The 24,835-nt window shown below is 38.8% G+C and overlaps 1 protein-coding gene across 18 annotated transcripts in view; it reads right to left on the bottom strand.

The window, feature by feature from the left end:
* The window catches only part of Rim (Rab3 interacting molecule), an 86,162-nt gene that overhangs the window by 14,509 nt on the left and 46,818 nt on the right, over positions 1–24,835 (bottom strand). For 8 of the 18 annotated variants that reach the window (XR_014426248.1, XM_083048260.1, XM_083048257.1 and 5 more), the window contains 13 exons: positions 21,976–22,183; positions 20,677–20,931; positions 19,636–19,659; positions 18,175–18,439; positions 17,552–17,806; positions 16,957–17,130; positions 13,884–13,913; positions 11,753–11,909; positions 10,649–10,818; positions 10,384–10,553; positions 9,891–10,134; positions 5,934–8,335; positions 4,191–4,367 (listed from right to left, as the gene is read on the bottom strand). Coding sequence is in view for 17 of the 18 variants with exons in the window: in XM_083048260.1 (XP_082904386.1) it covers positions 4,191–4,367; positions 5,934–8,335; positions 9,891–10,134; positions 10,384–10,553; positions 10,649–10,818; positions 11,753–11,909; positions 13,884–13,913; positions 16,957–17,130; positions 17,552–17,806; positions 18,175–18,439; positions 19,636–19,659; positions 20,677–20,931; positions 21,976–22,183 (4,531 nt within the window). In the remaining variant the exon portion in view is untranslated. The remainder of the gene's footprint in view (positions 1–4,190; positions 4,368–5,933; positions 8,336–9,890; positions 10,135–10,383; positions 10,554–10,648; positions 10,819–11,752; positions 11,910–13,883; positions 13,914–16,956; positions 17,131–17,551; positions 17,807–18,174; positions 18,440–19,635; positions 19,660–20,676; positions 20,932–21,975; positions 22,184–24,835) is intronic. The other 10 variants (XM_083048248.1, XM_083048255.1, XM_083048251.1 and 7 more) reach the window with 9 other exon arrangements.

The raw sequence follows: 24,835 nt of genomic DNA, 5'->3' as shown, positions 1-24,835 counted from the left end.
ATGCTATCGAGAAATTCAAATTGACCACGCGACGAGATCTAGATTGGAAAGAAAGCTGTATGGAACGGAACGATTATAACGTGACACACGGTGCCGACACTATTCTAGAGTCACGAAAAGACGCCAGAGCACAACTAGAACTTGTGCAACTAGAATGTGAGTTTCCTGATCTGCGTGATACGCGTATTATATCATACACAGGCACATATAATGCAATGAAACCGCAACTGGAGATGCTCGCGACTGCATTTCCAGGGAGAGAGAAAAAAACGTTTAAAAACAAATAAAAATGAAGAAAGAAAGACAACTTGGCGATGTTTTGCAGCCCAGGAAACTCGTGCGAACGTTCCTCTAGAAATAACGTATCAATACTACGTAGAAATAGCCTCTACGATCTAGAATAAACGAGAAGGAAAGAATCACCTCGTGACTATTTGGTAGAAACGTGCAGATTCGCAAAATACTTTCTTCGATTAGGCTAGAAGAAGAAAAAAAAAAATTATAAAGACGTAACATTCGACGTGGATCTTTCGCAGATCCGTCGTTCACTGCTATAGCTATAAAAAGTCAGAGAGAGCTTTTGGTCGCAAGAGAGTATTTTCCGACAACAATCACGAGAGACTCCGCAATCGACCCCGACTAAAGCACGGCCTCTAAAAGAGTGATGTGTGGTGTGTATTTTTTTTTTTTTTTTTTTTTCTCCTCTCATTGTCATCGCTGTCAACATTCCGGTGTCGTCAGATTGAACGATAGCTCTTGCACTTTCTATCGCAAGGTTCTCCCATCTGCAACGTGTACTCACATATTTCGTCGAAGGCTTGATCCAATTTATTTACGATCAATGAAATCAAAGATATCTGATTAAGGCAGATCTCTAATCAATGTCTCGCTCTTATCCGCACGTGGGATAATCTCTACAAACGATATACCGTATCATTTATATTGGCGGATTAAAAAATTACGGATGACGAAGCATCGTCACCCCAACGTGTGCATCTTCGCACAAGAATTCATCATCATCATCATCATCTGAACATAAAGTTTGAGACGCGTCCTGGGGGAAAAATGCTATTTCCGGGAGCCCTCAATTTGATAAGTGTGTTTGATAGATTTTTTACCGAGAAAAAAAAGGCAAGAGATCCTTTTCATCGAAATTTTTCATCAATTTTTTTAATGTAACAAATCCAATTTTAATTTAATCAGAAATGAATTTGGGTTAACTTAGATTTGGGGGGGGGGGGGAGAAACTTTATAATACATAACACTCGATTTCTGACGGCATTTTTCTTCTGACAAAAAATCCAATATACCTGAAAATGACCTGTCAAATCGAGGATTCCCAGTAATAAGATTCTTGCCGCGTCCCGCGATAAAGACTTGTTGAGTTCGTCGCTCCCGCGCAACAACGCAAAAATCTGATGAGGAAAAAGAAAGCGAAAGAGACGTGAAAAAAGAGTGGTGTGATGAGATTCTACACTGATGGTGAGAGAGAGCTAATGTCGGACCTGTCCCCGTCTCCGCTTCCTTCGCCGTCGCTGCTCGCGGAGCTCGGTTGCCGTCCGCTTCTACCACCGACGGTATCCTCCGGCAGGACCTCCTCGCTCCTGTGAACTGTAAAGGACGACTTCCCCTTCTTCCCGAAACCCAGCCGCCGTTTCCGTCCTTCCTCGCCCACGCATGTACCACCAACAGACGCACGTGGTATGTTATGGATTTTGCGTGACGTGATATAGTTTTTGTTGTTGATGTTGTTGATGTTGTCGTTGAAGAGCGACAGTTGTCATGAGCGTGGTGTCAGTTTATCAGAACGATTTTTTGCATGCGTATATAGTTTTTTTTTTTTCCGTAAATGTGAGAGAGTATTTGTTCATGTTTATTTTTTTTTTTTTTTTTTTTTTTTGCATAACAGTGATCGGTCCAGCAAATCGATCGATGATCCGTATGGAGTGTTCGGTGAACGCACGATCGGCCGCCGCGATGAGAAATGCAGGTGGGTGCAGATCGATGACGTGAATGGTCCCCCAGCGTCGAGAGGTGGTTGGTTGGTAGAAGTAAAGTGTGAGTGTGTTCAATGTCGAAGAGAGGCGGATAAAGATGAGGAGGGATGGCGGAGAAAACAAGAATACAATTAGAATGTACATACTGCCCCGCTTACTGGGTTTTTTGCTTGTCTACGGTATGCTCTTGTTATCGTTCAAATGTTCACCTGTCGATGATGTTTGAATCGTAACGTTATGGCCGAAGAAGAAACAAACATCTCAAGAAAAAGGATCATCATTGGTCAGAGTTAATTTCTCAATACTTTGTTCTCTGTTCTGTCACCTCGCTATTTTAAAAGAATTATTTCAACGCAATTTATCAGAAATTATTATTTATTATTGTTATGGTACGTGATATGCTGGTTTGAAATTAAATATATTGTTAGAATTTTTAAGTTTTGAAAATATATGTTTTAAAGATTAAGATTAATATAACATTTTTAGAATGAAATATATTACATCACAGAAAAGTGCAATTAATTATCTTCTCTATTTTAATCTAGAATCAAGTTTGATATCAAATTTGTATACCAATAAATTCTAGTAAATTGATATATCCTTGTTTTGCAAAAAAAATTTTTTTCTTTTTAAAATTTTTATTAAATATTTATGCATTAACTTTGTCACATTAATTTTAAGTTTATTATCTGACATTAAATTTGTACTCAACGATCTGTGAAATCTTCAAGTTTGTGAATAAATAATTAAAAAATATTCGATAGTTTACATTAATATTCAAGCATCAAAAAACTTATCGGAAATGATTACTCTTTTTCTTGGATTTAGAAAAATTATTTCTTCTAAATTATATTGAATTAATTAATTATTAATTAATGAGTGTCCGATCGAAGGACCAAGACTCGTGAAATGGGAAGAATAAGATATAACAGATAAGCAAAAAGTTAACAAATATGTATACAGAATATTTCTACTTCTCGAATGTTACTATTATTTCCAATTTGTTAATTATTTTATAAGATATGAATATTTTATATCCGTTTGATTATAATCAATTACTACATTATATAATTGCAATTAAAATCGCTCGAGAGTTCAACCAACACGCAAGTATTTTCATACTTGCACTGATTTTTTAATTAAACATATTTTGGCGAGATTTAATGTTTTTACCTGTAATTCTTTATTTTTTCTCTTATTTTTATTCTTCATTCGCGTTTTGGTCATAAAGATATATGATCGAAAAATGAAATTCTATCGCCCCCGCGCGCGTATTTAAGTTACATTACATCCATTTTCATTGCACAGGGTATCTTATACAAATAGAGTACAAGCTGTGATACTAACGATACATATTTGTTGTCAAAAAATGAGTCTCTTTTCTGTGACAAAATTTTCGGAAATGCGTGCGCGTTCAAGATATCTTATTTTTCGAGATTATTCTTGAAATAATAAAAATAAAGCAAAAATTACATAAATAACATCTATTTTATTTATATCAGAATTATAAAAAGCACACTTTGCTGTCATAAGAAAATTTGTTTTATATCAACTCGAATAAAATTTCTTCAAATATTTTATTATAAAAATATAAATGTTAGGTCCCTAATTATAATTATCAAAATTTTTACACAAAGAATCGAGAAACAAGTAAACGTAATTGTATTGGCATATTAAAAAATAAAAATATTTAGAAAGCGATGCATTTCTGGAAATTTGACCAAAGGAAGAAGATGCTTATTTTTTGACAAGAAATACCGACCTGCACTTTATTTGTACAAGATACGCTGTATATAAAAAATACCGATATGTCATTTATGCACGTAGCGAGAGCACACCGTTGTAAATCTACACACTAACGATACTAGACTACACTAAATATCCTAATATACGAAATATCGATGTTCTGAAGAAAATGAAGATTTCCTTTTTTCACTAAAGAGAGAAGATATATATATAAATGTCAGGAAATATATATATAGAAAAGTGTCTAATGCCGCGTGAAATAGTATATCCATACATTGATCAAATCGCTTCTAATATCGCGCAACCGTGTGAGAGAAGAAACGTTATTTAACGTGTGTTTCGCGCCGAAATCGATCGATCTTTACGAAAGAATGGACTACGTATAACACGTAGAGAGACTAAGCGCAAACTTAACTAGAGAAAGTGGCCAGTGTGACAATGTGTTACCTGTCGCGGATAATTGGCTGGTGCTGTTACTCTTCTTCCCCAGACCCGCTTGATACTGCACCGCACTTCCGCTGCTGCTGCCGCTTCCGCTTTTACTTCCCGGCGAGCTTTTACGACCCCGCCTCGACGGATCTTCGACGTTCAATGCGATCGCCGTGTCGCTAAAACTACCCGTGTCTGCGAAACAACGATACAAGTGTTTGTACGATACTTGATGTGCCGGAAGAGAGCTTTAAATTCCGTTAAAATTAATTATTTTGTTAGAAGACCTTCAAGTTTTAAAAAAAATTTGTCTTTAATATTTAAGATTAAATTTTTATATTTTTGTAATATTAAATATATTTTTATATAATATTATATATTAAATAATATGTCACATATTATATAAATAATATTATATAATAATATAATATATTAAATATTATAATATATATTAAATATATTTTTTCGTCAATATTAAATACACATATATATTATATACATTAAATATATTATATACACCAGAAAAGTTGCAATTAATTTGAAAAATCTGTTTCTTGTAAAAAAATTTTTTACTTTTAAAATTTTTATTAAATATTTATTGTGCATTAATTTCATCATATTAATTTTAAGTTTATTATTTTACATTAAATTTATATTTAACGATGAGAGAAATGTTTTTATTAAATATATGTATACCTATTGCACATTAATTTTAAGTTTATTATTTGACATTTCTGTAATCAACGGAGAAATCTTCAAGTTTGAATAAACAATTGAGAAATATTCGATAATTTAGATTAATATTCAGCATCAAAAAACTTACCGGAAATGATTACAAAATTAAACGCGACTCGAGTGTAAAGTATAACGCTTTCTTTTGCATTTTCCCGAAATATTTTTTCTTTGCAACGTGTCTTTTTTGAAGATAAGAGAACAAAGATATAAAGTTTGTTAGATACAATGCAAATATATAAATTAATATCGATCAAAGTACATATATTATACATTTTTTATCGGAATACGAAAACTAGATATAAATGTTAAAAACGGATGCGTGTTTAGTCTTTGCTATTGTCGGACGACAGACAGAAAGAGACGTTCGTGACTTTACGAACTCGAAGAAAACTTTCATAACGTGCGCAATTCTTTAACCACCGACTAAATCCAAGTGTAACAAGTTCGTGACTGCAAATCTCAACGAAAATTTATGTTACTACTCCGCAAAGCTTTTACTTTTTCGGCTACACGTCACTGCATCATGACGGTAAAATCAATACCATTCTTATGAAGAATTAGTACGCATCAGTGAAAGACCGAAGCTAGACAGAGCAGTATTTTCATTAAAGAGAGGTAAAATATATATTCATAAAAGCAAGAGATAAAATAATAATATAAAGAAATCGATAATATAAAATATAATATCAATAATAAAAATAATAAAATAATAATAAATAATATAAAGATATAAATATAAATAAATATAATAATAATAATATATAATATATAATAATAATATATAATAATAAAAATAATAAAATCAATGATATGAAAAAAGCAGAGTTTTTTAACATTCGATAATCAATTTAATTTTAATGAGTCTAGCTTTTGATATATTATCAGAGATCACGTAAATAAAATGCTATAAATATATATTTCTTTATGCTAATGGAAATAATTAAGCACTTTTTTACCATCTACAAAAGGAAAAATCTCGATTTTTGATTCATGGAAATAATTCTTTCTTAAGCTTGTTTCCCTTACCTTTCTCGTCTTGGGGGACATCGGCGTTGCTGAGACTCCTGGTGAACTGGTTCCTCTTGTCGCGCTCGTCGTGGCCGTTGTCGGTGACCTGGTGTCTGGACGTCTTCTCGTACGAGCTCGACTGGCCGCTGTACTCGCTGCTTTCGGGCATGGACGAGGAACGGCGAGTCCGCGCGTCATCGTCGAAGACGACGCCGCGACGATCGACGTCGACGTCGTAGGCGGATTTTTTTCGGAAGGATCGTCGCCGGGCCGACGAGGACGACGTCGGCGGCCGGGGCGGCAGGTAAGCCACGTTGTCGACGTGCGGCGACGTTTTCGTGTTTTGTGGGTGTTGGTGGTGGTGGTGGTGATGATGATCGTCGACCCGTGGGTGGTAGTTTTTAGCAATGTCGGAGGTAGCGGTTTGGGAATCAAAGAGACTCGAATTAGCGTTACCAGGGCGGGGTGCTCGGTTACGGGGCCTACGCGGATCGCACGGGCCAAATCCGCAGTTCTCGCTGCACTGGCTCTCGCTCTCCATCGAGTACTCGTAGTACTCGAGGGTGTCGCTGATCGCCACGTTCCTCTTACTACTTCCCTGCGGTTGCTGATGATGATGCTGCTGTTGCTGCTGCTGCTGACTTGGACGCCTCTGCTGCGGTTGCTGCTGATGATGCTGCTGCTGCGGTTGCTGCGATTGCTGCTGTTGCTGCTGCTGCTGCTGATGCTGCCGCTGCCTCTTGTCCAACTGTTCGAGATCCCTAGCCTCTGGACAGCTGCTGTTTCGCCTACGATATCTATGCTTCGACTCGATCGATGACCGCCGAGTGTCGTCGACCTTTCGCGACAGCGATCCCGACCTACCTAACTCCGAGGATGACAGCTCACGACACTCGGGGCAACTACTCTTACGCCTAGCGCGAGACGACGCATATCGGGCCTCGCGACCCGACGAGGCGCGCTGCGACCCTGACCTAACTAGCTCGCGATTATCCTGATAACGGTTCTCGTAATCGTGTTCTCGTAATCTTGAGTCTAACAAGTAGCTATCACGATCTTGCTCGAGGAAATGACCCGATCGCCCGTTCGCTCTAGTCTCCGAGGAAGCGATTCGACGGAAATGATCGGCGCCGACGACCGTCTCCACGGAGCCAAACTCCTCGTCGGAGTCCAGGACGAAACTCGACGTCCTCTCGTCGTCCCTTCGGGGGATGCCGTGCATCCGCAGATCTCTGCTCTCTGGACAGCTGCTGTTTCGTTTGCGGCGGTACATGCGTCTGGTGCGATCCGCAATCGAGCTCAGGTCCTCGTCCGAATGTATCATCAGCCTCCTACTGCCAGTCGTCGATCTCAACTGATGAACGTCTCTGCCACGCGGACTCTCGTAATCGCCCTCTCTGCTGCCTCTTCTGCTCCTTCGTCTTCGTCTTCGCGGAAGAGTGGACGAGGATAACTCGTGCTCGTCGAGGGGACGGAAACTGATGTAATCGCTCGTGGACGCGAGCTTTCCGCCGTACTCGCCTTCGTACACCGATCCGCCGATTCTCAGGTCTCGGATACTCTCGTTCAGATAGTTGAATCGCTTCTGCTCGTAATCGTCGACCTTGTCTCGCTCTATGAAGCCTTCGTCGTAATCGGCGTCCCAGTTCTCGTAATCCTTGTACTTGTCCCTTGAATAGGAACGGCCTCCAACGGTCTCACCTTGAGATCGCAGGATACCTTTGGCGTCTTTCGACGTCCACTTCTCCTCGTCTACGTTGGAGATGTCATGGATCTTCGTGGCGGCGGATCTCGCGAGAATATTGCGATCGTAATTTTTCCCGGACGAAGACAGAACCTCTTCGATGTCGGAGTAGATCTGATCGATCGTGTTACAAAAATCGCTCTCTACGTTCTTCAGCCTCTTCTCCGTGGATATATCCCTGATGTACGAGGACTCGTGATTCAAGTAACTCTCGTCCACGTATTTTCTCTTGCCGGTGTCGTCCTTGTCCAGGACGTTCCTCAGATCGGCTCGCTCGCTGTCCGCTAAGTGCGAACTGTACGACGTGGATTGATGATAATCATCCATGATATTTCGTTTATCGAAGCTCGGAACGTAAATCTCCGTCTCGCCGCAGCTGAGCTCCGAATCGTATCCGTAAAACGGCTTATGGTCTTGGAGAAGAAAATCGTAATTCGTCTCCTTGCTCGCGAGTTTCGCGATAGGCACTTTGTCGTCGCCGTTAGAATCGTAGTAGGACTTGCTCTGATCGCCCAGCGCCGGTATCTTGTCGCCGTAGCCGGCATCGCTGAGAGAGAGATTCCGCTTCAGCTTTCTCCGGGCTGTCCTGAGACTGTCGTCGCTGAATATGTTGCTCGAAATGCTCTCGTACTCGAAACTCTTGGCTCGGCGCGATAGCAGACCGACGGAACCTGGCCTAGTGGTACCGAAACGATCATCACCGTATGTATCGTGCATCATCATCGCGTCGTGATCGAAGCTCCTAGCCTTAGCGGTTAAGAGAGACCTACTAGCGTCTACGCCTCTAATACCGAGATCATCGATCATCGGACCTCTCGAGACAATCGCCGTCGTCGTCGTCGATTCTAACGCGTCGCGGTCGCGACACGAAGCCGAATACTCGGACCGAAACCTCTCCACAAAACGATCGTTAAAGTCGACGCGAAGGCAATCCTCGACGTATATCTCCGGTATACGATTCTTAGCGGCTACGAGTCTCTCTGGCCTGAGTATGTACCCCTCGGAAACGCTGTACTCGCTGGTCTCGGGGCTGTAATATCTCAGCATGTTCTCGTCGACGGTCTGCGATCTCGTGAAGGGCGTACGCATCTTTTTGTACAACGAGCGCACCACTGCGGACTTGCTCCGTACGAGGGGACGCGGAAGGAGGGGACACTTGCCGGGGTTGTTTTTTGGGGGGGTTTGTTTGGCGGGATTGCTCTTGCTCGGACAATGACATTCGCTGCAGGGTACCCTAAATCTGTGCCTGCGCCTATTGCGCCTAGGGGGCGGGGGCTGGGGGGATATGACACCGGGTATTAATACGTTTTTAACTGTCGGTCTGCAAACAATGTTTTTTTTTTTTTTCATATAGAGAGATCTTATCGCTCTTGCGGAAACACACAAACCAAGGGGTGAGCCCATTCCGCTTTTCTTTATTTTTTTTCTTTTACTTTTTTCTTTTTTTTGCTTTCTTTAGAGAAAAATGTCTACCGCGCGTTCGCGATCGATCGAACTCGTATCATCATGAAATCTCAGAACTCGACTCTGCCGAGAGCAACGGGCCGGCATTTCAGAAGAGACACGCGGCGATCGCGATGTGTTTTTCTTTCTTTTTTTTTTTTTTTTATATAACGTGTCTCTATATATATAGACGAGGCACACAACTAAGAGGCACCTAACCGTTCGACCAACGCCACGCACTCGCGAGATCCCTGCTTTCTTAGAATGGGACACGTTTATTAAATGGACATTGACACACAGAAGAGTGCATAGGAAGTGCAATCTAATGTAATCGCTTCGTTAGAGAAGGCGGGGAAAGAACGCTGGAACATTGAACGCGCAAGCAGGATGTGAAAAAGTGCGACTACGGGATAACCATTTAGTCGACAATGTCCATTTAATCCAGGGATTAACCTTGACTTGAGAGATCGAGCTGATGAGTGTGCCATTCCGCGTCGATCGATCTTTATCTCTCTCGTATATGTTGTCTGTGTTTGTACATGTATGTGTGTGTCGAGCCACACAAAAGTTGCGGTTTACGATATCCCGTACATCGTGATGCTGTTGACACTAGACACGATGATCAGTTTGACACTGGACACACTCGATGTTCGATCCCTCCCCTAACGGGACGCTCTCTCTCTCTTCGATTACATGGAATCTACGTTGCTTTGCACATTGACGTCGCAACGCGAGATACGTCGTCCGATACGATAAGATAAGCGTAACGATTACGAAACTATACTCACATTAGTGCTCTCGATCCACGTGGTCGTTCCGATTGTGTACTAAAGGCACTGCTCGTTACCGAGGCTAGGCTCTCCATATCAGAATCACCGAGATCACCGAGCACATCCTTGTCGGGACTCAAGTGTCCCTTCCTAGGTCTGTGCATCCTGTAAGCGTGACTGTGCGACAACGTTAATGGATCGTGTCCGATCGAGGGAAGATCCGAGTCCGAAAGGCCACTGTGCATAAAATGCCTTTCCCAGCCTAGAAATAAATTGCAATCAATATTATTTAAGGGATATTTTTAAAATCTTGTAAAAGAACAAATTATAGTCACATACAAAAGTATGTTCCATGAGTAAAAAAAAAGAAAAAATGTTTGCCCGAAGACTATTCTATTTTTTTTTTTTTTCAGTCGAAAGTAGTGCGAAGTAGCAAGTATTATATGAGACAGATCATCGATCATTGAAAACACCAACTCTTTCGACAGAGAAGCCGAAGAAATAAGCTCACCTCCCGTGCCTGTGCTCCTGTACATCGACTGTCTGTTACGGTGTCTCATGAATCTCGCCCGTTCTTCAAGATCTTGCGTGACCCTTTCCTTCAAGGCTGCTGGGATTTGAGGTAGCTGACGTTTCTTTGGCGATCCAGTGGGAGTGGCGGTTGCCGATCTCGAGCCGAATCTTAAATAAGGTAGACCCGCATTGTCAGTGCATTCTCGTTTACAGACGACTTTTGATGAATGAATCGAAAAGCTCTCGACCGATATACTTCATACCTCGTCGAGTGAACGTATCCGTGCGAGTAGAGGATGGATCTGTGCTCAGGCGGAGACAAGGAACGATGACCGGTGGGACTCTGAGATCTTCCTCGGTATCTGACACTCGGCGAGTCCATAGGAGCTGCGCTGTGCGATCTGTGACCCATCATGCCCCGATGGATGTCGTCCTGAGAAATACGCATTTAATGATGTTATGTCGATAGACATTAATTAATTATGTACGCATGAGATATCGAGATAGATCTTAATGCCTTGAAATTATACAGTATGTATTATAAATGTGAGTTTTTCTCGCTATACTTCAGGAAAGTATTCTATTGATCAAAATGAGCAAAAATGTTCATATAACAATATATCTAAAAATTATTCTTTAAATTCTTTTAATTTGATTTCTTCTTCCTTCTGCCAGGACAGATGCTATTCGGACAATTTTTAGAAAATAATTTGCCCATTTTGCTTGAGAATAAATTATTTTGAGATATCGGCATTTAATCTTCAACTTGAAATTCAATTTCAAATATTCATACACATATTTCAATTTTCAATTTTTCATACACATATTTCAAATTTTCAATTTTTCAAAAAAATTGTTAATTCTTAATTCAATCCGATCCAATCTAAGTGAAAGGCTGATCAATGATTTGCTTTATTTGTTTTGTATTCGTTTTGTTTTATCAGAGTTATTTGCTGTATTAATTATTAGATATTTATTAGATGTGATTTATAACTATAACTATACCTCTAACTTTACAAAAAAAAAAAATAGAAAAAAACAGCTGAAGTAGAAACTAAAAATTATCCAAAGTCCTAAAGCATGGATTAAGAAGTAAATAAATAATAAATAAAAAATTATTTTGAGATATGAGAATTATTTTCTATATTATTTTATATCCTTGAAAATAAAAAATAATAAGCTTCGTAACTATCTTAAGTCTCAACCTAAACGTAACTATAACGTGAAAACTCATTTTTTGACATATGTTTATATGAACCTTTCCTGCATTTTTTTCCTCTGCAAAATTCATTGATCGATTTGTTTATCACGATGACGCTTGGATGAAAATTGAAAATCACGCGTATTTTTCTTTAAACAAAACTTACCTTACGATACGTCTGATAAGTCGATCCGATGGTAGCTGGCTGGTCGCGGGAGATCATCAGGGCTGCTCTCTTGCGTCCTTGAGGTGACATGTCCCTGCGACTCCGATGCTCGCCGTCGACGCAGAGTTCCCTCTCCGGCGGCGGGCTAGAATAGTGGCTGCTCCAGCATGCGTTCATTTTTTTTTTTTTTTTTCCAATCAATCAGTGAATACTGCGTGCCTTACGAGTTAAATGAGGCGAGTGCTGTGAGTCTCGCGCTAATCTCAAAAATGCATGCGGCCAGGATGGTAAGAGAAGCGGAAAGGAAGGTATTGTCTCTTTGGTTTACGCGCTATGTATAAAAATAAAAAACGAACAGCACCGAGGACTATAAAGAAATGAAGAAAACTAGATCAAGGTAAAAATTCAGTCAGACTTATCTCTCGAAAATAAATTCGTACGCATTATTTGGCGTACACGTGTACATAATATTCTAGGATGAGCTCGCGCGATTCAATTTCTCAGATTTCGCATAAAAGATGCATATCTTCTAATTTGGCGCGAGAGAAGCGAGGCTCCAAAGTTATTCGGCAATGCAGTCGAGTCTCCTCGGCGTTTGCACACAGTGTTCTCGATATTGCGACGCTCTTTTCGTTGCCAAAAGTCAAACTGGCGCGATAAAAAGAGGAGGAAGTCCCAACCCATTAAACTCCGGGGAATATGCCGTGTGTGTAAGTAAGTGCGTTCGATGAGAAAGTGCCAAGACTTGCGTAAGTAATCTTGCACGTCAATGATCGATCGATCGTGCGAAATGTGTGTCGATACAAAATCCGAGAGAGAGAGAGAGAGAGAGAGAGAGAGAGAGACAAAGATCTTCACCGGTTCTGGCAACGAAAAGAGCAAAGTGTCCGATGTGTGCGATGTTGCATTGTCATATCTGTCAAAAGCTCGCAAAGAGAGAGAAAAAAAATCCAATCCACCCCGGCCGATGCGTCGCGATGCACTAAGCGTTCTAAAAAAGCCATGTCCCGTCGCATTCTAAGATCTAAATACGTACATAATATGCAAGAAGCAATGACAGTATGACGTCTAAAGTGCCTACATGGATGGCGACTCGCTAAATTTTCTTCGCGCTCCGCTATTTTAATTTACTATCTCTTTCTTTTTTAAGGCTCCTGGCCTGGTGCTCACCGCGGCCATATTGGAATCGTGACGTCAGAGAAATAACACGTTGAGATTTCTTAGATGCCATTTCTAAATAAAAACATATTTGCATAAAATAACACTTAAGATCTCTTTAATACACTTCTAAAAAACGCCGAAAACTATTCTTTTCCCTTGACAGTCAATCAACAACCGTAAAATGATCGAGATGTCAGACTTCGACATGCGGAATGACTGCGCATGTGCAAAGACCAGACGGACTGGGCCTCGTAATATTACATTTTACAGCTGTTGATTGATTATAAAGGGAAAAGGATAGTTTTCGGCGTTTTTTAGAAGTGTATTCAAGAGATCTGAAGTGTTATTTTATGCAAATATGTTTTTATTTAGAAATGGCATCTAAAAATTTTTAGCGTGTGTTTTCTCGCCTCTGACGTCACGATTCCGACATGCTCGACAAGGTACCAGGAGCCTTAAGCGAAGAACAAAGAACCAATTGCCCCGAAAATTTTGAAATATCGAAATGCCGCTGTTATATGTCATTATTATTGTGCGTTTTGTGAGAGATGTTCGCCGTCTTGCGTAAAATATTGCGACGGGAAGAATGGAAGAAAGTTTGACGCCAATAGCAATATTTCTTGTCACCGATGACGTCTGTATCATAGTCACTGTTTCTTTCTTTGCACGAGAAAACACTTTTTCCGCTACCCCACCCTCTCCCACCCTTAGAAGTATATCCCTATTGAATAAAGATTTCTCTCATGTTATCTATTTCTTAGATTGAGTTAGTTACGCGATCGCGCGTCAGTTTCGCGATTGTCTCGTCTCTCTATTATATATACTTGCGATTCTCTGTCGCTATAACTAACTGACTGACTGATCTACGGCGCGGCATTATTTGTATATATAATAACCTAGCGGTGAGGATGCAAGACGTGTGTGACTGCGTGAATGAAGGAGGAGAAAATATAAATTGTAATGGCCGTACCGCTTATAATTTGACGGCATATTATGAAACCTAAAAAATAAATAACAAAGCACACGATTAAAATTAAAATCAACGAGCGAGTTGGGCGCGGCCGCGGCCCATTGTGTCTAATAATGTTTTTTATCTCGCCATAGATTGTATATTTTAATATTTGAAATGTTTTATATCTCATATTAGTTCATTCAAGGAATATTGAATATTGTCGCATATATAGATTTCTATATGTACGCATATGCGGGAGAAAGTTGCCAAAACCGACGTGCCATATTTTTCAGGCTCTAGCTCCTGGTTAAAAATTCGAAACAAGAATTTATATCTGCAGATATCTGTTGGAAACAAGTCTTCATCAGTTTTGATAATTATTTTAAACTTTTAAATAAATGCGTGGTCTTTTTGTAAAATTGGACAAAGATTAAAGAGGAATGTGTGAGAAATTAATCTCCAAACCCGACATATCCGCTAAAAATTAAAGAAACACGATAAAATATGCAATAAAAATATTGTAATAAATTATTTAATTAGAAAAGAGTTATTGAATTTTAAATAAATTACTTTGTTTAATTTGTTTATAAAGATAAACATTTTTAAGAATACACATATACATTTCTTTGTCAAAATTAAAATCTTTTAAATGTGACCAAATTAATCAATTTATATACTTATATTCTTTGAATTTATTTCAAGGTAAAATTTTAAATTCTGTCGAGATATACAAAGCACAAGATACGCCAAAAAACTTTAATTTAATTTTCCTAACTGCATTCTCTTTAAGAAAGGACAAAGATAAAAATAAAATTATATAAAAACAAAATAGATTTAGAAACCTATTGAACAAAGTAGAAAACATATAATAAAAACAAATATAAAAAAAATATATAATACTTATTATTATTTATAGATTATATAATTTATTAAAAAGATCAAAAAAAGAAACTTTTTAAAAACTTTAAAAAATACGAAGAAGCTAATTCAGCACATAAACGAATTATAAATGCCTTATATATTCAAATGAGCAAACTATAAATAAACAAACTCATATTAATTCTGATAATGTGTTCCACTTAATCGATGAGACATATCGGTTTAGGAGATTTATATATATCGGTTTTGGTACTTTTTCTTTTTAATATCTTTTTCAATATTTACAGAATTACAAAGAGAAACGCGATAGAAAAAAATTATGTAAGACATACACAATTACGGATGTAAATTCCTTTTACAATTAATTTAGTACTTGTATCCATATTTCTATTTTGTCATATTAAATATAACAATTTGTGTATTCGTGTATGTATGTTGTGTTTTCGAGCGCACTCTGAACAAAACTATTATCGAATTGCACATATATCGCCTATATATGTATATTCGCATCATCGTCACCGCCGACTTGACGACGAAAGAATTATTAATGTAACCCCGGCGAAACCCTTTCGAATAATCTCATTAGACGATGGTAACTGAAGGTTGTTAAATATGCGCAGGATGTCCGTCACTCTCTCAAGGGAGGGGACACCGGAATGTTTCAATTACTCGGGACAGCTTTTACAGAGGCTGTGATGCGCGCTTAGGGATAGAGACCGCTCACACTTTGCAGATCGAAGCTGATGTTCGGTATATAAAAGAAGTGCAGAGCGATGCCGGATAGTATCTCGGCTTATCCCCATCTCTGCCACTCTACTTGCCAAGCCTATCGAGGATGGCGTACGTTTTTTTTTTTTTTTTTTTTTTTTTTTTTTTATTCGATCCGCTGCTACATTGATTCGATTTCTCGCGTATCGTCGACGACAAAATTTACGAGCGAGTCGCTCTTTAAAACAGCCTAAACACAGGGGGAGGCACAAATTCGACAAATGTTCGATTGTAAATTTTAACGTCGTTATTAGGCAAATTTTGCAGCCAATGAATAATTTATTGAAAAAAACATTTTTTAATAATTAAATATCCGCGAGATTGTGAAAGTGATTTTATTGTTACACAGATTTGACTATAACACCTTACAATTAGATATAATTTTCATTCCATATTTTATATGGCACCATCAATTCCGTTTGCAGATAAGAGAGAGGCTCGAAAGCTCTGGCGAAAACCACACTTTGAACTCACAAATAACGATCGGACATCACCGTCGGAATATTAATATGGATACGAGTTTTAAGGCTGACTTCCGGAGCTGGCGATGGTCGCGGGCCAACTGCTATGTCAATTGGCTTGTTGCCCAGTTTTATAACTTGGCTTTTGCCCTCTCCCTTTCTTTCGATTACCCCTCCCAACGTTCACAACTTTCGTCCTTTTTTTTTTGTTCGCAATAATTATATTGTATAGCATTATATATTCGTACTTGTGTCTCTGTTTCTCTCTTCCTCTACTTGGCCTCGCTTATTAATCATATAAAAAAAAAAGAAAGTCCAACTTTGCATGATAGGAGCCACTACTGAATTATTACAGAAACCTATTTGCAATGTAATTATTCATTAATTATAATTATACAATTAATTTTACAACAAATGATTGACAAAAGTAATTCAAAATGCGATCTAGTAAAAAAAATTCAAATAAAAATTCCATCTCCTTATCACAAATGTCTGATTCTAGCAATTATTCAATTAAACAGCTCAGCCTCGTTATATAACGGAAGGAAACTAACTACGGAAAGAGCTTCCTCGCGCGGAAACTTTTTTTCACACGAAATCTAGGACGAATATATGTCTCCCCTGTGTTATCGCTGATAAGAGTCGTTACAGTAATATACGAGAATGGTTACGAGATCTGTAAACAGGATCTTAAACCGGAAAGGAGGAAAGGGACTCTGTCAGATTAACATAATTCCCAGCGACCAAGTATGCTGACTGATAATGCACACTTAGACAACTACAACTAACCGATTTTTCATATAATTGTGTAAAGATTGATCTCGATCGACCTAACACGCGACCCTGTGTTTCTTGTTTAAAAAATAAATGTTTTTCTCGACCGATCATACATTTCCGGCGGTTTGACGTAACATTCTTTCGCCAGACTGAGATTTAATATGTATATGTATATCATAGAGAGATCTCAAGATAGATGATATTACCTAGAGGAACTGCCGATACTACTTATGCTGGCACCGTCAGCCGTTCTTCTTTGTTCCCTCGACCCGTCGCAGTCCGTAATATCGCACTCCGAGGTGTCGGAGTCACTTAATCTCGAAGTGGTCGACGGTGGACTGAGATGATGATCCAGCACGTCGTCAGAATCTTGGTAATGCCTGTAGAGCGCGGGAAAATATAAACGGTCAACACTCTCTGGCGATTTATTAAATTCATTCGCGATCTCTCTTTCAGAAATAAAACATAGTCCTGATACTTGTCGCGTTTTGTCTGGGACTCGCGAGATAAGCAAACCGCCCAAACAGCACCATGTCCAAAATTGGAGCATAAGACATCTTTAGGAAGTCTTATGATATGATAGCCAAAAGACATCTTAAAAATATCCTAAAGATGTCTTATGCGCCGATTTTGGACATGGTGCTATCTGGGCGGTAACGTCACATCCGCATAAGCGAGGGACCGAGAACACTGTCGAACATCCCGCGGGGGATTTGGGTATCGATGCGAGGCATTTATTTCATCTGGTTTTAGTATTGGCATCTCGGAACTATCATCAGCATCCGCGAGCGCGATTCATACCTGACGTGCCGGTGCTCCTGGTGAGCGGTCAGAGAATGCCATTCTGGTTCATCGTCTAAGAGACATACTGCCAATTCCAGGACAGCCTCGCCGAGAAAATCGTTCGTCTCGTACCTCCCCTCGTAGTCCCAGACCGTAATTTCCAATGCCCTTTTCCTCAATTCCGAACGTCTCACTCCGGCATAAACGAAGGTCTGATTCCACCTAGGATCGTTCGTATTCGCCACCGTCTTCGTACGGCGCTTCGACTTCTCGCTGCAATCATTCGAAAAAACATGCGTATCAATTTAGAGAAATCATTATTTAACCCTTAGGTCAGTGATGGATACCCAAAGTAACTTTGTGTTTTAAACTCTTCTCCGTTCAAAAGAAAATACAAAGACCTTTCTGAATACCACAGTTGGTATCTATACTTTGATGAAAAGGTGAAAAATTGCAGAAGACAATGCATTGACAGAAGGATTAAGTTGAAGTGGAACTTGAATTGAAATTTTTTTTGACAAATCGGGAAAACAAAGCGTTCAACAAACAGTTTGTCTTTATCAAAGTTTCACGTCACAACTATTGATCTAGAAAATTCTAGAAAATTCTCAATTGATAAAAAAAAAATTGACATTGCTCACCTTTTGTCGGGAAGCAGAAAGACTTTGGCGTAAGGATTTCTCGGTTGGCCGTTGCTCTTCGGGGTGAGTCCCGCGGCACAGATTATGGTGACGATCAGCTGAAGTCCCACGGGATCGAAGCCGAGCTTCACCTGAATGCTGCCGCCCACGTTCGCATTTCCGGTTGGATATCGGGAGTGTCGGCCGCGTCCTTGGGCGTGCAGGTCCGGCGAGCCGGGTGACGTCACTAAAACCGAGGGTTTCTCACGCCTCGCGTCGTACAACTCTGCAAGTGATCGTGCGGTGTCGACTAGGATATAACTCGTTACCGTTTTACCTGCTATCTTGGAGCGATTCACGAAGAGGGAGGGTGTGCTCGAGATGCGAGAGGGGAGGGGAAAAACGACGAACGAAGGTATATATATAAAAACGACATAGATGAGGGGATACATAAATGAAGGGGCGGAAGAAGAAGAAATCGGGGTGAAGTTCGAGCGAACGGAAATAAATTTTCATCTCTCGTTGCACCGATTGCGTTCTTGGAAGTGAATATATATATATGTGTGTCACAAATGTAGTTGCGTTTACGAGACGTATCGAGTAAATACACTCATAAAAATCGCCCAACACAGAAAAAATTGAAAAGACGTTCAAAATACGCTCGAAAGGCTCGGGGACGTCCATCTTGGAGATCTGTGTCCGATTGTGGACACTCTAGCGAAATTATAGCCGCGAAAATCAAGTTCTCTATCTCTCGCGGCGTCATCGAACCCCCGAGGGGGAATATTACAAAATCAATAAACTATTTCCGAACAGTTCTGGAAAGACACCCACGTCTTTTTAAAGAGAAGCGCAGTCCGCATGCACAGGTTTCTCACAAAATCACGGAAATCCGTGACAACGAGTTAAGAAAAAATGAAAGAGGGTGCGGGGGGAGAGGGGGAGCAGTTATGACAATAATATTAAATCGATACACAATTGATAAATAGACATAGCGGTGAATTGCACAGCAAATTATACTTATTCGTAAGGAATTATTATATATATACGAGAGATATTCATAGTATTCGTTACAAGTATAGAGAAGAAGCACGATATGTATGGAATATATCGGCGTCTTTATATTGTGTGTATATATAGTTATATAATATATAGTTGTTGCTCCCATAAGACTATATACCTATACAACGGTGCTCTTTAGCGAGGGGAAAGGGGTGCATTAGCACTACGGTCTACGTCTACGTTAAACATCGACGATATATGCTCAAGGCAGAACAAGTGGATTAACTTTTGTTGCTCCGTCATATATGATTTGTCGTTAAACATGGAAATAATTGCGGTTCCATTTGTTGAGAAAAAAAAAATCTCACGAAACACGGAGCGACGAAGGGGGGACCAACGACATACAGAGGTAAGAGAGACACCGAGATCAAATTGAAATAGTTTAAAGACAGAGACTTATGTCTCTGCATTGAGGCCTACCCCATAGAATACATTTCTTAAGACCTGGAATGCGAAAAATCATACAATCCGTATGACAATAGCGTCTCGGTACCAATAATACGCTTAACATATATATTACTTATGCGAGTGATAAAGAGTGTGCGAGAGATAATCCCGCGTCATTTCAAAGAATACGTCTAATGGGATTTAATTGATATCGATAATTGTTCGATATCGAGTCGGGATATAATTAATTCTCAACCCTTTTTCACAATCTATCCGATTGAATCGTCGTAGATATTACGCGTGCTACACTTTATTCCCGGCATCGTGTATATGCTTGCAATCTTTCTTATTACTTAAATATTCTGTATATGAAAATCTTAAAAAGGTACAGAAGAATTCATGGAGTATAATGAAAAAATTGATTTATCCAAAAGACTTGTACAAGATCTAAATGCCAGGAATACTTTCAACTCTTGACTAATCATATTCAACTTACACAGCAACGTATTTTTCTATAGCTTGTGTAATATATACTACGTTATTAATGTATAAATTCTAGAACAAATGTCTAAAAAAAACACATTCTCTACCTCATCATATTTCTAATTAATATTCATAAAATTTACTTCTCACAATCTTTATTAAAGTAACGTGTGGCACCCGTAAACCCATGCACGACTATTGTAGGAGAGAGACTTTAAATCAATAATAATATATATTTATTTATTTATTAATAAATTTATATATATATATAATTTATATATAATAAATTTATATATAATTTTATATATAATAAATTTATATATAATTTTATATACATATATAAATAATATAAAAATTTATATATAATTTATATATATATATATATATAATAAATTTATAAATATATATATAATTTAATATAAGTAATTAAATATATATATATTCATCAAAATTGTATAAAAGAAAATCTCAAGTTTGAAAAATAAAATACGAGTCGCTGATGAAGTAATCTAGATTGACGAACAATTGAGATACACAGAAGCAAAGATTGAAGAAATGGGAAAAGGAAACGTGCCGAGCGCGTATAGTCACCTTTGTGATGCGGCTGCGATCCTGAGATGGTCTCGTGTTTCTGTCGCCACTGGCCCTGAGCGACAATTCGCCTGGACGCCATCGGCGTCGACGGACCAGGCCCGGCAGGCGCGATGCCTGTCGTCGTCCCGGACAATTTTCTCTCAACTACGAGCTCGACTTGCGACTCCAGCCTCGACTCCGCGATGATGTCGTAAACTTCCCGGAAGCTTTTGCCCTGCAGGGACCTCCCGTTCCACGCGATCACCTCGTCACCTGAAACAGCCGCAGGGAATACCCGAGAAATCGTCGAGCGTCCTATACGACGTCGTGGATTCGTTCCTATACGGATGTGCGTTTCAACTGGGAAATGGAAATGGGACGCGCGATTGTTATGTAGGTATACGCGGGCGCCGTGTACTCGCTTCTCGAGATGTCAAAGCTGAAAGCACTGAAATATTCGCAGAGCGACGCAAGACTTTCGTCGATATGATATGCGATGATACGAGGAAAATTCCGTCGCATTCGAATATAATCTAGTCTTTCCCGATTCTCTCAAATGGGATAAGCTCTTGTCACTTTTCTCGTAACTTTATTGAATCATTCAATTTATATAGAAATATAAATGTATATACATTTATACATATATGTATATAATATTCATATAAATATGATTCATATATATTATATAAATATTATACAGTATTATTGAATATTATACATATATAAAATATCCCCCGGGATATATAAAATCACATCATCTGCTAATGACAGATTCTTGAGATCATTTGGAGATGATTTTTCTTCAACGAAAATATCGAGAGAGAGGTCATCATTTTGCAAGTTTTCAATTTTTGCCATCATATATCTTCACAACTAAATCTTAAAATTCTATTAAAATAAATTCCACTTGAAATTATTTGAAGAATATATTTTTGTTAATTTTTTTAACTTCCACAAAGTTTATTTTGCAAAAAGCCCTTTTATTTCAATCGCTCATAAGTTGGAAATTATTGATGCCTTGACATTTTCATTGGGGAGACAAAATCGTCTCCAAATAACCACAAGAATCTCTATTAATAGTGACCTCGGGACACCTTGCATATATAAATCGAATAATTCAATAGAATAACGAAATAAATCTCGAGTAATTAATTATCGAAATTGCAATTCCTCTAAAACGTCAAAGATAACGTGTACTTTCGTTGGCGCGCGATAATCGCGATTCCCACAAGTAATATATATATATATGTCCGCGACTCGCGTGTTTCGGCAAACTCGGTTCGGAATCGCTTGATTTGAACTTTGTAATCCTCTTACCGGGTCTAAGTTGACCTTCTACGTCCGCCGTACTACCCTTTTTCACCTTCTCGATCAAAGCGCCCATGGAACCGTCTTCCAGTAGCTTCCCACCGACAACTTTTAGCCCGAGTATACTACTGCAGCTTCCGGAACCGGCCGACTTTCGCAAAACCATGTGGCCGATGATCTTCTGACCGTCCTCGCTCACTTGCCAGGACAATGGATGCTACGGAGCGCGTATAGTATTTCTTTTACTGATAACGAGTGTCGCATGCTTTCGTAAACCAAAGAAAAACAGAACAATGTCGAACGTACGTCCGAATTCTGGAGAGAAAAGTCCTGGATCTAATTATGCTTCATTGCTGAGACAAATTTGTAGATATACAGGTCTCATTCTGAGAATGATTTGTTACAGCTTGTAAAATGATCCAGAGACCTTTTTTTTTTGAGACATGTATAATTTTATCAATTCCAGTATTCTGACGTATTTCCACATTGACGATCTATTTATCAATTAAGACACAACTAAAATAAAAAAAATAAAAAAAAATACTACACAGTAGCTTAATCCTACTGAAAAAATGCTATGCGACTATCTGCATTCGATATTCATCACATACACTCTCACACGCACACGTACATTAATTGCGTTTTGCGATAATTTTTCATTAGCAAGAAAATTTGAGCGTAAAAAGGGATGCAAGATATATCGTTCTTCAAATAGGCATAAAATTTTTGAGAGGACACGCTTTAGGCAAGTGATATCGAAGATTCAATAATACAATATAATCGATTTATCGATAATAATGGAATATAAATTCTCTAATTATCCGTGATGAGCTGCTCTTGGAAAATAAAAACGCGTGTCTCTAGCTTTCGCGAAGCCCTTCGTGTATCCTCTCAACTGAAAAAGGCTGTCAATAATGAGTCGAGAAATTTGAACAAAAAAAGTATAATAGTTGGACGGAGAATAATTAGCGTGGCTAGCAATATATATTAATATATGTTGTAACATGTAGCATGTATAAGAACGAATATTAGCAGCCACACACACTAATACGTGCGATAACATGCGTGTAACTAGCAAATATTACGGTGTACATAAGGCATTCCATATGGAAGGTCTCGAAGATCTTCTAGGCAAATACGGAAAAAAGTGTATACACATCAGGCATGCAAAGTAACACTGCGTGGTCGTCGAATATACTGTCATATAATGCTGTAAAAAATCCTGAGCGCGTGAAATGTATCTCTTATTTGACAACAAACACGATTTCACACAAGGTGGATCTACTTTAGGGAGAGGGGTCGTTTCTCTTTCCGGTTTCTGTCCTATCGAATGAGGGGGAGTTGCTGATCTATCTTGTAAGACAGAATTTTAATTCAAGCTTCCATTCCCATGATTATAACGTTCTCTTTTTTTATTATTATTATTATTATTATTATAGTGTATTTAATTATTAGCAGCAATAATATTCGCGTTAATCCTGTGTTTGGACGTTATTGCGATAAATAATTAAAATAGTCGATTCGTATAATTGGCCATATATAATATATAAAAAAAAGCGCACAAGTGTTTTTAATAGATCTACATTTTTATAATCCATTTCTGCTTTTACGCCAGTAAAGTATCGCAAGTTACTTCGGAATTACGTATTATCGTTATAATAAAACGATGCTTCCGCTACAAGTTGCATAAAAAAAGGTCGAAATTCCACCGGACATATCGAAATCGCGGAATCGAACGAGATCGAATGTCATCAGACGGCAATTACGCTTATTCTTCGCTCGCGATTAAACGTATGCAAGCCTTTTTGTGGACAAAATACATTTGTACACGGCAGCAGTTAACCGCTCGTGTATACAATCGTAACAATTGAGAGAAGAGATGTAAAAAAAAAAAAAGAAAGAAAATCCTTTGCTCGCAGATCGAGATGACAACTAACGAGGTCATCAAGTCTCGTCTCATGTTGTGGTACCCTTTGGCCGCGTTCCAATTCGATTAATTATGAAACGGATACGCTTTTGCTTCAAGAGAGAGATGTAACATTCACCAGTTCCTTAATTGGATCATTTCGAGTCAAATTTTCCAAATTACCGAGGGGACACGACAAAGGAATAACGCGGGTGCATCCCGGATGCACTTTTTTCTACGCGTAAATAGAGCCGCGCCTTCCTAGAGACGCGATATTTCATCGATCCTGCGAATTAATTCTCCCCCAAGCTCTCCGTCTTTCTTCCACTCCGATATTTGCTCGCGAATACGATTGGCATTTAATTTCGCTCTCGCTCCTTTTTTTTTTTTTTATATCTTCGCGCGAGCGAAGGTTTCCATCACTATACTCTAGTCCGCGAGAGAGAGACGATAAGCAAGTAACGTGACTCGTTTGGGAAATAAAAGCGAGAAAAATCGACCGCGCGATCAGAGTCGTTTGGAGAGACGGTGCCTAAGTCGTCGCTAAATAAATTACCCGATCGTTTACTTTCGGCGAATTTAATCCTGATTATTTGCTTCGTATAATTGGAACGCGACCCGCACGTCTATCACACTCTCTCTTTCTCTCTCTCTCTCTCTCTCTCTCTCTCTCTCTCTCTCTCTCTCTTTCTCTCCTTCGTATATCATGAACAATGTGAGTTGTGTACACAACATTGTCCACCCGTACATAAACTTTGCTCAAATCGCGACATCTGTCAAGTCGCAAAGTCGTAAATTTCTTTTTTTTTATAATTACTTAACGCGTAAATCTATAATATTCTTAATATTTATCTTTATAAGATACTCTTAATATCTAAAGATGTTAAAATATTAAGAATATTATTTTTAATATTTGATATTAAAAGTATCAAATTTATATACAATTGTTTACAGATAAATTTT

Source organism: Prenolepis imparis, unplaced genomic scaffold (genome assembly GCF_030444845.1).
Source record: "Prenolepis imparis isolate NDT839.2.m4 unplaced genomic scaffold, iyPreImpa1.0 SCAF_10, whole genome shotgun sequence".
NCBI lineage: Eukaryota > Metazoa > Arthropoda > Insecta > Hymenoptera > Formicidae > Prenolepis > Prenolepis imparis.
Note: the sequence above shows the minus strand (reverse complement) of the source record. Positions and strands in the feature narration are given on the sequence as shown.